Below are 12,997 nucleotides of genomic sequence, written 5' to 3' on the forward strand. Positions count from 1 at the left end.
GAGAGCTTTCTGAAGTGGCTCTGGGTGTTGGCAGAGGCTTCTCCCTTGGGTGAGAGTTTCACTTCTCAAATCTGCAAGCTATTTGCTTGGCACTCTGGAGAGGAGGGAAACGGCTGCGCTCCAGAAAGCATGGTAAAGAGCAGAGCTGCCAAGGAGGCTGAGAAGAGGAAAAAGGATTTAGAAATCTCCTTGTCTTGGCTGGAGAAGGCAGCGTCTGACTTCACTTGCCCAGCAGATTATTTAGAAATGATTCCTGCGAGCTCCGAGGTGATAACTGCTCTCTTGCATGGATGCAGTGGGCCAGGAGTGGTAGCAGGGTCATGTGAGTGCCAAGAATGTGTGTTTTTACAAGGATTGTGATATTTCTGTTTAATCTACTCTTGTATTGTGGTCTGTGCAGGTGAAACCCGCATGAGATTCTATGAACTGCTGGTTAATGGTCTTTACACACCTCAGACCCTCCCTGTAGGCACTGAACAGGACGTGTCCCCAACTGGGAATGAAGCTCTCCAGGTAGGTGTGCTTAGATTCTTCTAAAGAAAAACTTCCTAGAAAATCCCAGATGTTAACATTAGCATTTTAACATTTTAAATTTAGCTTTTTTTTTTTTTTGTGTCTTGCCGTAGTTCCAATGGATGTTACTAATTCACATTTAAATAGAACTTGCTCATAATTGCCATAGCAAATGCACCTCTGAATGTGGAGCACGTGGCTGATGTGTGCCTGCTTTCCACTGGAAGTGCTTTTTGTCTTTCTGAGTGAAAAATGCCTACAAGAACCGACAGAATGTGCCCTATTAACATTAGAAATTCCTGCAGTTAGGACTGGATCAGATCTGTCCCTGAGATGAGATTATTCCCTTGAAGTCAGGGGAATGATTTACAGTGGTACATTTGGCCTGGCGTCTGTGGCGTGTAATCCTCAGCGCGCACGGACTTCAGCCTTGCTTAAAGGCTAAGAGGTGGAAGGTGTCTGAGCTTCAATAGTGGCATCAATTTTCCAGAATCTTAATTAGTTGGTGGAATCAGCTTTTAATAAAAGCAGTGGACAGAATTCCTGCAGGCTTCCAGGGGTCTCTTGATAGTTAGGGCACAATTCTCTATGTGGCTTTGTGCGATTACCTGCTTCCCTGCGAACCCCACTGGGATGAGAGGGCCAGGGGGAAGGGTTTGTGTGAAGTCATCAGCCTCTTTGGCTTGTCTGAATGTTCTTTGGCTCCTCATTGTGACTTAAGAACTGATTTTAGGACATCAAATTTGAAAGAGATTTGGCAAAGATTTTTTTTTTCCTTCTCTCTACTTCTCTGTACTCATACAACTTCTTAAAATGTCATGATTTCATTAATTCTATGATCAACTGTTCTCAGGACAGGTAATAGCTTTACATGAAACATGAAAATCCCATTGAGCTGAAAAAAAAAAATCTCCTCCCACCAAAGCACCCCAACAGCACCAAGGCAAAACCCTGGTATCCTTTTAACAAAATCATAAAGAGGTTGGTTCTTCCTTACCTCCCAGCAAGGTGCTTTTAAAGGCAGGAGGGAGGCAAGTAATGATTTTGCTGGGAGCCCTGCTATGAGTAGACCCTGGCTGCTCATTTCTGCTGCTTCCACATCTCAACTAAAAATGGGCAGATTTGTTCTTACTCTTTTTTTTCAGGGTTAACAGCAAAACACTTAATGGATAGTATCACCCAAAGCATTCCCTGCTGTAATTATCCTGAAGATTTTTTTCTCTAGATATTGTGCTCATGTTTTATTACTGTCCAGAATTGATTTTTTTCCCAATTACCACCAGAATTATTGCTTTGTGAGTAACTTTTAACTGTTTGCATCATAGTTTTGACACTAGAATCTGCCAACAAACTTGTTTACTGTTGTAGTTTAGTAAATTACTCCTGATTTGCTCCTCCTCTCATGCAGAGCAGCAAAGATCTGACAGTTCTGCAATCCCTGCCTCCAGGCCATACACAAACCCCACTGAAAAACACTCCACAGCACATCTATACTAAAGTTGCAGCAGTGTGGATGTTGTTAAGAACCAGCCATGTGCTTCTTGCTCCTTTCTTGGGTTTTAGAACAGTTGAGGAAGAAACTTTCCTGATGTCTCTCTAGTCATGGTGTCCAGGGGGTCAAACTGAGCTCAAGTCCACACTATTGAATGGGTGAGACGTGTGAACATAGCAGGCAGGTGAGAGTTCAGCTTGAGTTGGATGGTGCTGGCATGTTCCAAGCAGGTCATTTGACACATCTCTGCCTACCTGTGCTTAAGAGGTCTCACCAGTTGCCTGTCCTGATGTGCTTTTGGGCAGCTGGAGCTCAGTCCATCCTCTCTTGCTACCAGGAGGATTCTCACTGAGCTCCTGCTTTGCATGATGGAAAATTGATTCAGGAGCTGATAATAAGTGTGGCACTGTTATGACTCAGCAGAGTCTGAGCTGGAGCAGGGCTGCTCTTAGAAACCCCCTGAATGTGCCTGTGAAGTGAGTTGCAGAGCAATTACTTGGCTGCTCTGTAGATTTGTAGGGTTTCAGTTTCAAATGCCATGATCAGTAGCACTCTGAGCATTTGTCTTTGTGAAAAGCTTTGAAATAGTGTTTTTCTGGTAGTTGAGAACTTTTTGTATGTGTAGCCTTCTCCCTTGTTACAGATGAGTGGTAGGGAGGATGGTGGGCCAGCTCTGCTGCATAGGTTTGGCTGCAGGCTGGCAGTTATTTGTATGTTTTGATTTGTTCACAAAAAAAAAAAAAAAAAAGATAAATTGACAGTTTCATATCTCAGACTTTTCTTATTTTCTTCTCTGATTGCAGTTTAGACAAGCATTACATAGTTGCTGGAAACTGGAACTCTTCCAGCTAAAAGTGATGTGCAAGTCTCCTGATCACCTGATGCTCTTGGGGGTAGCTTACAAGGAAAACTTGTATCTGCTTTCTTCTGCCTCCCCTGGCGGACAAGTTACTCTTTGCCTTTTTCTTTTAAATCAAAGGGGACTGTTAGTAATGGATAATGGTTTGTGTTTTCAGGGATGCTGTGACCTATTTTTTTTTTTTTCCCCTAGAAGTCAGCATGAACTCTTGGGTGCTCAACTCCTCTGAAAACCAAGCAGATTAGACAAATATCTTTATAAAGTGTGTATTTAGGTGCTTTTCTCTGTTCTGTTGTTACAGTTGACGGACTCCCTGAAGCGCCTGAAGGACACTTCCCTTTCTTCCACGGGATCCTCCGTTACCCCAAACAGCAGCACGCCCTTTTCCCATGACACGGCCTATTCCAGCTGTCGGCAAGACACCCCAAACTCCTACAGCCAATTCACCCCACAGTCCCAAGGAACACCCCACACCCCACGCCTGGGGACACCCTTCTCCCAGGATTCCACCTACTCCAGCCGCCAGACAACGCCTGTGTACCACTTTGGGCAGGACAGTGGGTACAAACCCAGGAGGCACGAGACAAAATTTATGGATGCGTACAACCGTCGGCCAGGACACCACTACATGCACAACTCGGCGGGGGTGTTCCGAGGCACGGAGCATCAGTTTAGTACGTTCAAATCCCATCAGCAGGAGCCAGTTCAGTTCTCTCACACTCCTCCCCTGAGCCACTCTAGTTCTTCAAGCTATAAATCTGCCTTCTCCCCCTACCAAGCACCAGCTGTTTTTCCCCAGTCTGACGAGCAGCCGTTTCCCCAAACTTCCAGGGAGACAGAGTACCGGAGACCTGCGCCACCTCCCACTGAGATGGTTGTGGAGAGCAGCGCTGCCCCGAGCATTGATTTTGTCCCAGTGAAGGAGAAACCAGAGGAGCCTCCACCCTTGCCCGACTCGAACTCTGTTCCTGAACCGAGCACAGCATCCTTCTCTCAGACTCCAGAGAGGAGTGAGACCCCTGGCACCCCCACCATGGAGACTGAGATGCAGCATAACAGTTTAGACTCAAGGATTGAGATGCTCTTAAAAGAGCAGAGAACAAAATTACCCTTTCTTAATGAGCATGACTCAGATAATGAGATCCGAATGGAAGGTAGCCCTATTTCCTCCTCTTCTTCCCAGCTCTCCCCCATCCCAACGTACGGTTCGAACTCTCAGCCTGGCTTCAGGGGTCAGACGCCTTCCTCACGTCCTTCCAGCACAGGCTTGGAGGACATCAGCCCCACACCTTTACCTGACTCTGATGACGAGGAGCCCATCCCTGGGACAGCTTCTCTGAGTCAGAATTCCCGGGGGACATCGGAGGCCAGCATGACTCCCATTGATCAGCTGAGCAGGACCTCCAAAACTGAGACCTCGGAGGCTAAAGAAATGGTGCCTGGTGACCAGACTCCAACGTCAGAAAAAATGGACGAGGTAAGTGAGCTGGAAGTGATTTATGAAGCTTTGCACGTGTCTCCAGAGCTGGACAGGGTGGGGAATTGCACTTGGCTTTGTGTCGTCAGAGCATGGGGTTTCTGGTGGCTTTTCCTTTTACTTAAGCCAGCTGGAAATGAGTTAGACGTGACACAAAGTGATGGTCTTAATCAATTTGCAGTCTCCAGCTTTCCTTATTTATAATACCAGCATGCTGCAATTTATAGCTTCAGGAGAGCTCAAGGACTGCACAAGCCACCAAAGTTTGGCCAGTGCTCAGGCTGTGCGAACGTCCTAAGTGTTGACAGACACTTAAACCACTAGAGGAGTTAATGGAGCACTTTCTGCCATTGCTGTGGTCCCTGAGCAGGGGTGTGTGTGCAGGCACATACTTGCTTAACAGGGCTTTCATGTTGCACTGAAGTATTGAGTGTATAGGGTGTTTGAAAGCTCTCCAACTATTCCTGCCATCTGATTCCAATGGGAGACAGTTGCTGGGCTTTAATACTCACTTTACTCTGGAGGGAGGGAGTATCTGAAAGGGGGAGGTAGTTGTCTTGTAGAGATGTGCTCCACTGAGTCTTCCAGTAATAGAGTGGAGCTTGTTGACTCTGCCGGGGCTTTTGTGGCTGAAGGGGGAGAGAGAGCTGAACGGTGTGGAGAGGTGCCAGCAGACAGGAATTATGTTGCATGGTGTGTCTGTTTGGGAGGTCTGTTGCAACAAATGTGAGTATCACTGCAGTGGATGTGTTGGTCCTATTGTGCTGTGTCAAGGAACAGTCAAAATACAGATCTTTGCAAATGCCAGACCTTTCTCCTCAATGTTTATAATGGTCATGCAAGCAGATGGAACTGCTGTCCCTGGTGTGCAAGAATGCTGCAGTCAAGAGGGTCTTGCGTAAATGTCCTGAGTGTGGTAGATCAATTTAATTTACTCATGAAAGTTTATTGGGGTTAAGCTGGCAGAATGGATTTCCCTCCAGTGGTTTGCAGTTATGAGGTTTTCACCAGAGAAGTGGCTGTGTTTTGGGAGAGGAGGAGCTGCTCCCATAGCCATGGCCTGTGCGGGATGCTTCACTGGAGGGAAAGCTCTGCAGCAGTTCCACATTGCAGGTCTGGGTGATAAATAGTGAAAACAATGTGACTGTGCTGGATATTTTGTGTTTTCTGCATGCCTTTCCGAACCTGCTTGTCCTTGCAGTTACCAGTTTAGCCTTTGAAACTGTTCAGCTGCTTGAGCTCTCATTCATCATCCAGGCTGGCCCAGGTTCCCCTCTTGGGAGGCAAGTCCCTGGCTGATGGGGCCTGATGATGTGTTAATTAGGAATGGAGTTTTGATTCCTTAAGCTCTGGTCTGGCAGGCTTAAGAGGGGACACTCTTAGTTTGACTAAAAACCAGTGAGGAAGACATCCCTCATCTCCTTGCCTTTCTGGGTTTGTGTCTGCTGTCCTTGCACTCATGCAAGTGGGTTGCAGCCAATCCTGAGTGTGTTTAGGAAGATGGGTAGGTGCCAGCATGGTGTGTGGGGTCAGGCACTTCTGTAGCTGACACAAGGTTTGGGGGACTGGCTGGGATGTGATACTGTAGGTTGCTATAGGGGGCTGATGTTGAAACCCATGTTAAGTCTTTGTTTCCCCTTAATGAGATGCTGGTGTCAGAAGTTCACGTCGATGGTTCTGTGATATAAAGTTATGTAAGTGCCTCAATCCTCTGCAGAAGTCAGAAGGGTGGTAGCAGGGTCTCCATGCAGATCATTGCTGCCTTATTTGTCTCCTTCCCCAAAAAAAGTTGATGTCTGTTGTTAGAGCTGTTTATTCAAACTTCCTCTTGGTTACAAATCACACTAAGCTATTCTGACATGTTTGAAAAGTTGCCTGTGCCTTTCATTGCTCCTTGTGATGCAGAAAAAACGATCTCCATGTGTTTTTGCTTCCTTTCCCCACCCTTCTCCCCACACAGTTTTTTGCTTTAGAAAAAAGCTCTTCTGGCTTCCCTCTTTTTTTGCTGAAGGAGCAGAGTGGAACAGTGACTTAACATAGGCTGAAATTTGAGCTGCAGCTTTCCAGCTGAGTTAGAGAGGAGCATTGAGTCTGTGTAAGGGCTGGAAAGCAGAACCTCCAGCTTCAGCCTATTGTGCTACCACTATTCAACTCCAGTCCTTTAGAGAATCCTCCAGCAAAACAGAGGGAATGCAGACACAAATATTTCTAGTGACTGTGTGGCTTGGGGAGCAGAGCAGGAGTGCTATCTTAGTGTGGGGAAGGCTCCTTAAGTATCATAAGGAGGCAATAAAGGGCAGAGACTTTAAACTTATTTACTTAATATTTGGCTCTTCCAAGGGTCAGAGCAACCCCAGCCCAGCTCTCTTTGGGTGGGTGCTCTAGCTGGGAAAATCACAGGATTCGTGAGGGTGCCAGCAAAGTCACAAGGAAGTTTTTCCTGAGATGATCAGTGATTTTGAAGGGCCTCCTCCTGTTTCCCATCAAAATGAGTACGATTTTTGTCAATGCTTGCTGATACAGTAGCATCTGTTCTCTAGGTTAAGTGCTGTCAAATCGTCAGGCAAATTAACCCCCCCAGACTTGCCATAAGTAAAGGAGGTACAGCCAATCCCACCAAATGCTTTGATTTACCATGCAAGACCCTGGAGTCTGATTTCAAGATCCAGTATGATACTCCTAAGCCAGAGTTTGGCAGGGATTTTGGGTGTGGGAGAAGGGCTCTGCATCTGTCTGCAGCACCTAACCTGGCTAATCTCAGAGCAGTGATTAAAGTCTGGAGAGAAAGTCCAGCTAAGCTTAGCCGAGGGACCAGGCTGGGAGGTGGAACAGTGGGATGTGGGCAGTACGAGGTAAGGGGAGGAAAAGGATCCTTTCCAAACAGCACAACCTGCCAGACAGGAAGGCAGGGCAGAGGGCTTTTTCAAGAAACTAGAAGATGGCAAAGAAAAAAAAAAAAAAGCTGAGCTGCATTGTTATATGAGGGAAATTTTTGAAGGAGCAATGTACAACCTTTCCTTTCTATGTGCTTGAGAAGATAAAAAGGAAAGAATTGTAATAATTTCTTTTTGCAGGATTTTTGCTGTTTTGGAAGTGCAAAGGTTAAGTATGTACAGTTTGAGGTTTTGACATCCCATCTGAGCCAGGTCTTGTTTTGGCTTGGCTTGTGACAGGAAGAGGCCCTGCCTTTGTGCTGGGGAGGGTGACAGGATTGCAGCAAGTCACTTTGTTGTGTATTGATGATGCCTTTCATGTTTCAACTTATGAATGTATCAGTTTGTGTGCATATCTAGTGTGTAATAGGGAGACTGTATGGCTGACAATGGTATTTTTCCAGATTTATAAGTACAAAACCACTTTTTAATTGAGGGATCAGCAGTCTCTTGTCCTCCTGGTAGTTTGGCTAAGCACTGATTTACTGAGGTGGGAGGGGTGCCTTAAAAACGCCAAAGATCATCATAAAAATAAAGATCCTGAAGCATGAATGAGGCCAGAGCAGTTCTCCTGCTGTTTGCTGGGAATTGTAGCAAATGGTTTGGGGAGTGAACTGGAAATTGCACAGTGCTCAACAGCCCTAGAGACCCTGAAAGCTGCTGCTGTCACCAGCTCTCTCACCCGGCTGCTGTGAATGTTTTTAATGCTGTGATGGGTGCTGAGGTGCCTCTTGCAGGACAGCATCAGCATCCCTGGGACAAGCTGTGTGGATGCAGTGGGTCCTCTCACAGTTACCCAGAGAGGATTTCCCAGCTGTGCTTACACACAGATGAGGTAGGCCAGGATGAGCCCTGCTACAAGCTCTGCTGAAGTCCCTGAGGTTACATCTGGGTTAAATTTGCCCTTTGTATTGAAGCATCTTTGGGTTCTTGTGTGGTCACGGCCAGAACTGGAAGAAATTTTTGTTGAAGTGTCATATTGTCCCTCTGGAGCCTTAGCAGGATGTGATGACATTCCCCTCAAGTCACTTCCTCGTGTCTTGTGTGGCTCCATGCTGCTGCATCCCCATCCAGACTGGGCATTGTTTCAGTAGCTGGTAAATAATTGTCCATTCCTGCAGAGCCAAATTCAGCCTTTAGTTGTTCAAAATCTGGTGAGACAAAGCAGAGCCCAGATGTTGTCCATGAAGTGAGAGGAGCTATTGAGGATTTTGCTGCTAGCAGTACCTGCAGTGGCTGCCCCAGGGACGGTGATGCCCCTTGGAGCTGAGCAGGAGCAAGTCCATCTGTGCCTGCAGGAGGATCTTCTCCTGTACCCTGCTCCCACCCATGAATTGTGTGGGTTGGAGGCAGCCCCTGAGATATCACCCTAAAGGTGAACCCAATCTCACTCTACTGAGGGATGTTTCTGGGCTGAAGAGCTCAGAAGTGATTTATTCAAGCCAAATGCACATTAAGGTTGAGAAGGTAGATCCTTAAGAGCCAGGAAATTTGATACCTTTGTTTCCACAGTAACTGTGCAAGAGCCCTTATGCCCATAGGTGGCTGTTAGTATATATGATATATATAGGTACACCTGGGATCCAGTTTATAGCTGGAGTGGGATTCATTATTTCTGGAGGGAGATGGGGAGAGTAGATGGGGGAAATGGTTGCTCTGAATATAGTCTATTAATTGAAGAAGGGAGAAAAACCTGAGAGCTGTGATTTATACCCAGTCTCATAAACACTTTTTCAAATTTTCCTGCCTCCTGAGCTCTTGCAAATGCAATCATGCCTGACAGAACCGGTTCCTAATGGAAACTCAAAAAATAGGTATCATGTTATGACCATGAATTTCCAGAAATGCAGCCAGCCAATGCCCAGGCAGCAGAGATTTGGATGACTGCTGTGGTTTTACATGTGAATTACACCAGCCATACTAAACCTGTGAAATTAAAATGAGAGTGAACTGCTTAAGCTGTGGGTTCAGTTCTGCCCTCCCTGACCCACGCACAGCAACAGTGAGAAGCCACAGGGACTTCAGGGGATCTTGAGGAGTTTAAGCTTGTTCAGAAGAGAAAAGCAGCACACAAATCCCTCAAAAGGTGATTTGAATGTGGCACTGCATTGGCCCCTTTGAGGGCTCAGTGATCTGTTCAGCAGCTGAGTCCTGAGGAGGGAGCAGGCTGGGGCAGCACTGCAGCCCTGCATCCCTCTGGGCATGCTGAGGGCTGAGGGTCAATTCTGAAATAACCTGAGCAAGGCGAGGATGTCCAGGCTCCTGGAGCAGTGGAAGTGCAGGTTGATCTTTTACCTTTCTTTTCAGAATTGATGCTGGAAGACCACAGGCAGGGACTGCTTCCTTGTACACTGATTCATTCACCGCATGACAACCTGCTGCTCCTACAAAAATGTATATGAAGTAGAGGAGTCTGTTAGTTTTTGCTAAGTTGTATTTCACTTTTGACTTTTTGTATTTGGCTCTGATTTGATTCTTGGAGTGCTGGCAGAGTGGTTAGCAGAGCAGAGGGCTTGACCAGACAAATGTTCAATAGAGGAAACAGCAAGAGGTAACAAGCCCAGTGTCAGTTTTTACAGTCAATTTTTCAGAGCAGTATTGCATAAGGTTTCACCTGGCATTCCTGATGATGCACCTCTCATGCGTGTATGCTTGTGGGGGGAAGGAAACCTGAATGGAAAAACATTTGACTGTTTGTGGTTTGGGTTTTTGGATACCAAGCAACTCCAGTAGAGTGAGAGAACATGTCTCTGGTTGATAACAGGGCTGGAAATGGTGAAATGCTCTGGAGTGTAACTGAAAAATAGAAAGCAGGCTGTGGTTGGGAGGCTGAGTGGTTCTTTTGCTCTCACGCCAGGCCAAGGCTTTGAGGCTTTTTCATTTTGCATACCTGATAGAATTGACATTGCCATTCCTTTTTATAAATCACTGTTGCTGACAATACTCTCACCACTAGCTCAGTTTGTTCTGTTTCTCCACCAGTGACTTTCTGTAAATTTTCAGTTCCTGGTGGACTGGCTGTGTATACTTGAACTGCTTGTGAATAGGCAGAGCATTGCTTGTTTTGTGTTTGTGTAATCTGCAGATGTCCCTGCACTGCAAAGTTAGATCCAAATTACAATATTAAACCATAGCACATAACTTATGGTGGAAGAATATGTCCAAATCTGAGCTCTGCAAACCATCCACAATTAGAGAACCATTGGCCATCTTCCTTATTCTGCTTGCAGAGTTCTTCCTATTCCTATTCCTTTATCCTCTTCCTATTCCTTACAACACTCAGTGTTTTCATTTAGCAGTGACGATATTGAATGTTCAGATGTCATAAATGTAGGCTGTGAAGCCTCACATTGAAGTGACACATTTTCCTCACAATTTTTCCAATCCATTATCATTCCAGTTGCGTTTTGCATCTGATGGCTGTGAAAAGTGACCAAGGGAATGCAGACAAGTTACTGGATGGCGGCGTGTGTTGCAACATGCAGTGACACTGAGAAAATGTGCCAGTGTGTTAGGTAATCAGTAGAAATATTGAGAAAATAATTGCTGTTAACATATTGTGCTGGCAGCCGCCAGAACAGCACTAATTTCTGGGTCTGGTTTGTGAAGATGCCGGAGCAGCCACTGTGTTCTATATGTGTCTGTGTCTGACACAGAGCACTGAGCAGACGAGCTCTTATTCAAATTTCTGCTGGCTGGTGCCTTTCCTGGAGTCCTCTAAATAGATACAGTTCATCAGTAGAATGTTTTTTCCATACTGCATCAATTTTGAGGCTCGTGACTTGACCACCCCCCACTTCCGTTAATTTTAATTTTCAGTTTGGGGTACTTGTTTGTACCTAGTGAAGACGGGGCAGAACTCAAAATGAAAACTGTGAGATTGTTAACTATGTGCATCACGTACCTGCCCACGAGGGCTCCTTTGACCCAGACATGTTACTGCTGTCTCAGGATTTATTATGAAAGTGCAGTGCTTGCTTTTCGATATGCCCATTCATCATGACAAAAAGATTGCTCACGTTTTGTGCTCCTAAAAACAAAATATTTAAAAAAAACAAAGAAGAAAGAAAACTAAAAAGAAGAAAAGAAGTTAAAAATGTTTTTTATTTGCATGGTGCTAAAATAAGGTCAGCATCTGCTTTCACATATTTCCAGCAGTGCAGACAGGCCTCATGAAGTGGAAATAGCAAGGCAGCAAATTGAGGTTTCTCATTTCTCTCCAGGCTGGAATAGGTGAATGGCTTTGCTCCTCTGGCTGCTGCAGGGGTGTTGCTCTAGGAGCAGTTTGAGTAGAGGAAGTTGTTGGTGGCTTGGGCTCCAGCAGTGGCTCTGAGCACAGAGGGCACCAGAAGCAAAACTGCCCTGACTTGGAGCTGGCAGCAGTGCCCGTGCTTGGGAGACATGCCTGCAGAAGGGTCAGACAGCTGGAGCTCAGCTTCCAGTTTTCCCTCATCTCTGGCACTTTTTAGTGGCATTTGGAGTTGCTGCCTGCTCCAAGGGCAGTGTTTGGACTGTGTGTTTCTGTGGAGTTGATAACAGTGCTAAGTGCAATTACCACACACCTTTGACCAGCTCGCCTGCGTTTTGCCCAATCTCTCTCTCTCTCTCTCTCTCTGTATCAGGCAGTAAGTCAGGGAGATAGTTAGGAAAAAGGCTCTGAGAATGGTGAGGAGGGGAGGAAGAGGAGAAACAAAGATGGTCCTGCCAAGTTCAAACCCTTCCTGTTTCACCTGCTGGTCTGCACCTTCAGACATTCAAGGTGGGGTGTCCTCACTGCCCAGATTCCCTGTGCCGCTGAGTGCAATGGCACAGAGCCTCAGGAAGAAGAGGGCTGAGGATGGTGCAGGGTGGGTGACATCAAGGATGGATGGGGTTTTGTTTTTCCTGGGCCTTTTTGCTGTCCTGATCGAGGAATCTGATGTCTGCTGCTTTTGTGAGTGGATTGGGGTGGGAGTTGCTCTTACTTCCAAATTTTTTCCACAAGAACTGTGCTTGGCAGTGAGCAGATAGACTTTTATGCTTATGTCCAAGTGGCCTGTCCTCCTCCTGTGGTGTGGGATTAACATGTGTTGCACACACCAGGGAGACATTCCCTGTGGAGCCTGGGAAGGGATTGCTCAAGCAGGCGGCTTTTTTCCAGATTTCCCTTTTCCCAAAGAAGCTTGTTATTTCTGGTGCCTTGTGTATCCCAGGCAGAACAAAATATACTTATTTGGGGTGATAGCAGTGTTGTTTGGTGGAAGCAGGGGCTGGTGTGGTGTTAGCACATGGCTCTGGGGACTGTTTCCCAAACCAGTCCTTGTTGCTAAGCAGTTGCCAAAGGTGGCATTTTGGTCGGCAGATGTGGTTGAGAATTTCCAGTGCAGATAATTGTGAAATATTGTCTTTGAGCGATGCAGATAAATGTGAGCAACTGTTATCATGGTGCTACAAGCATTTTGCTATTGTCAGGAAAAAGAAATACTTGGAAAATATGAAAATCCTTCCTACTGCATGAAATTATTCAAATGCAGTAATACATAAAGGGCAGTCTACCAGTGGAATGTATGCCATGGAGATGTGTGTGAAAGCATGAATTTTGACGAGGGAATCTCAACAAGTATATTTGCTTGTCAGGTGGGATACATCTCCCAGATTACCTCAGAAAAGTGGTAACAGCAGATAGGTTTGCAAAGCTGAGGTGCGTTCCAGGTCAGTGAGAGGCAGGCAGATGGTGAAGGTTT

The 12,997-nt window shown here is 46.0% G+C and overlaps 1 protein-coding gene across 3 annotated transcripts in view; it reads left to right on the forward strand.

Annotated features, from left to right (window-relative positions):
• SETD1B (SET domain containing 1B, histone lysine methyltransferase) overlaps window positions 1-12,997 on the forward strand; it is a 49,101-nt gene that overhangs the window by 5,088 nt on the left and 31,016 nt on the right. For all 3 annotated transcript variants that reach the window (XR_009933757.1, XM_062504676.1, XM_062504675.1), the window contains 2 exons: window positions 401-513; window positions 3,166-4,341. Coding sequence is in view for 2 of the 3 variants with exons in the window: in XM_062504676.1 (XP_062360660.1) it covers window positions 401-513; window positions 3,166-4,341 (1,289 nt within the window). In the remaining variant the exon portion in view is untranslated. The remainder of the gene's footprint in view (window positions 1-400; window positions 514-3,165; window positions 4,342-12,997) is intronic.

This window comes from Cinclus cinclus, chromosome 17 (assembly GCF_963662255.1).
Source record: "Cinclus cinclus chromosome 17, bCinCin1.1, whole genome shotgun sequence".
NCBI classification, from domain to species: Eukaryota; Metazoa; Chordata; class Aves; order Passeriformes; family Cinclidae; genus Cinclus; species Cinclus cinclus.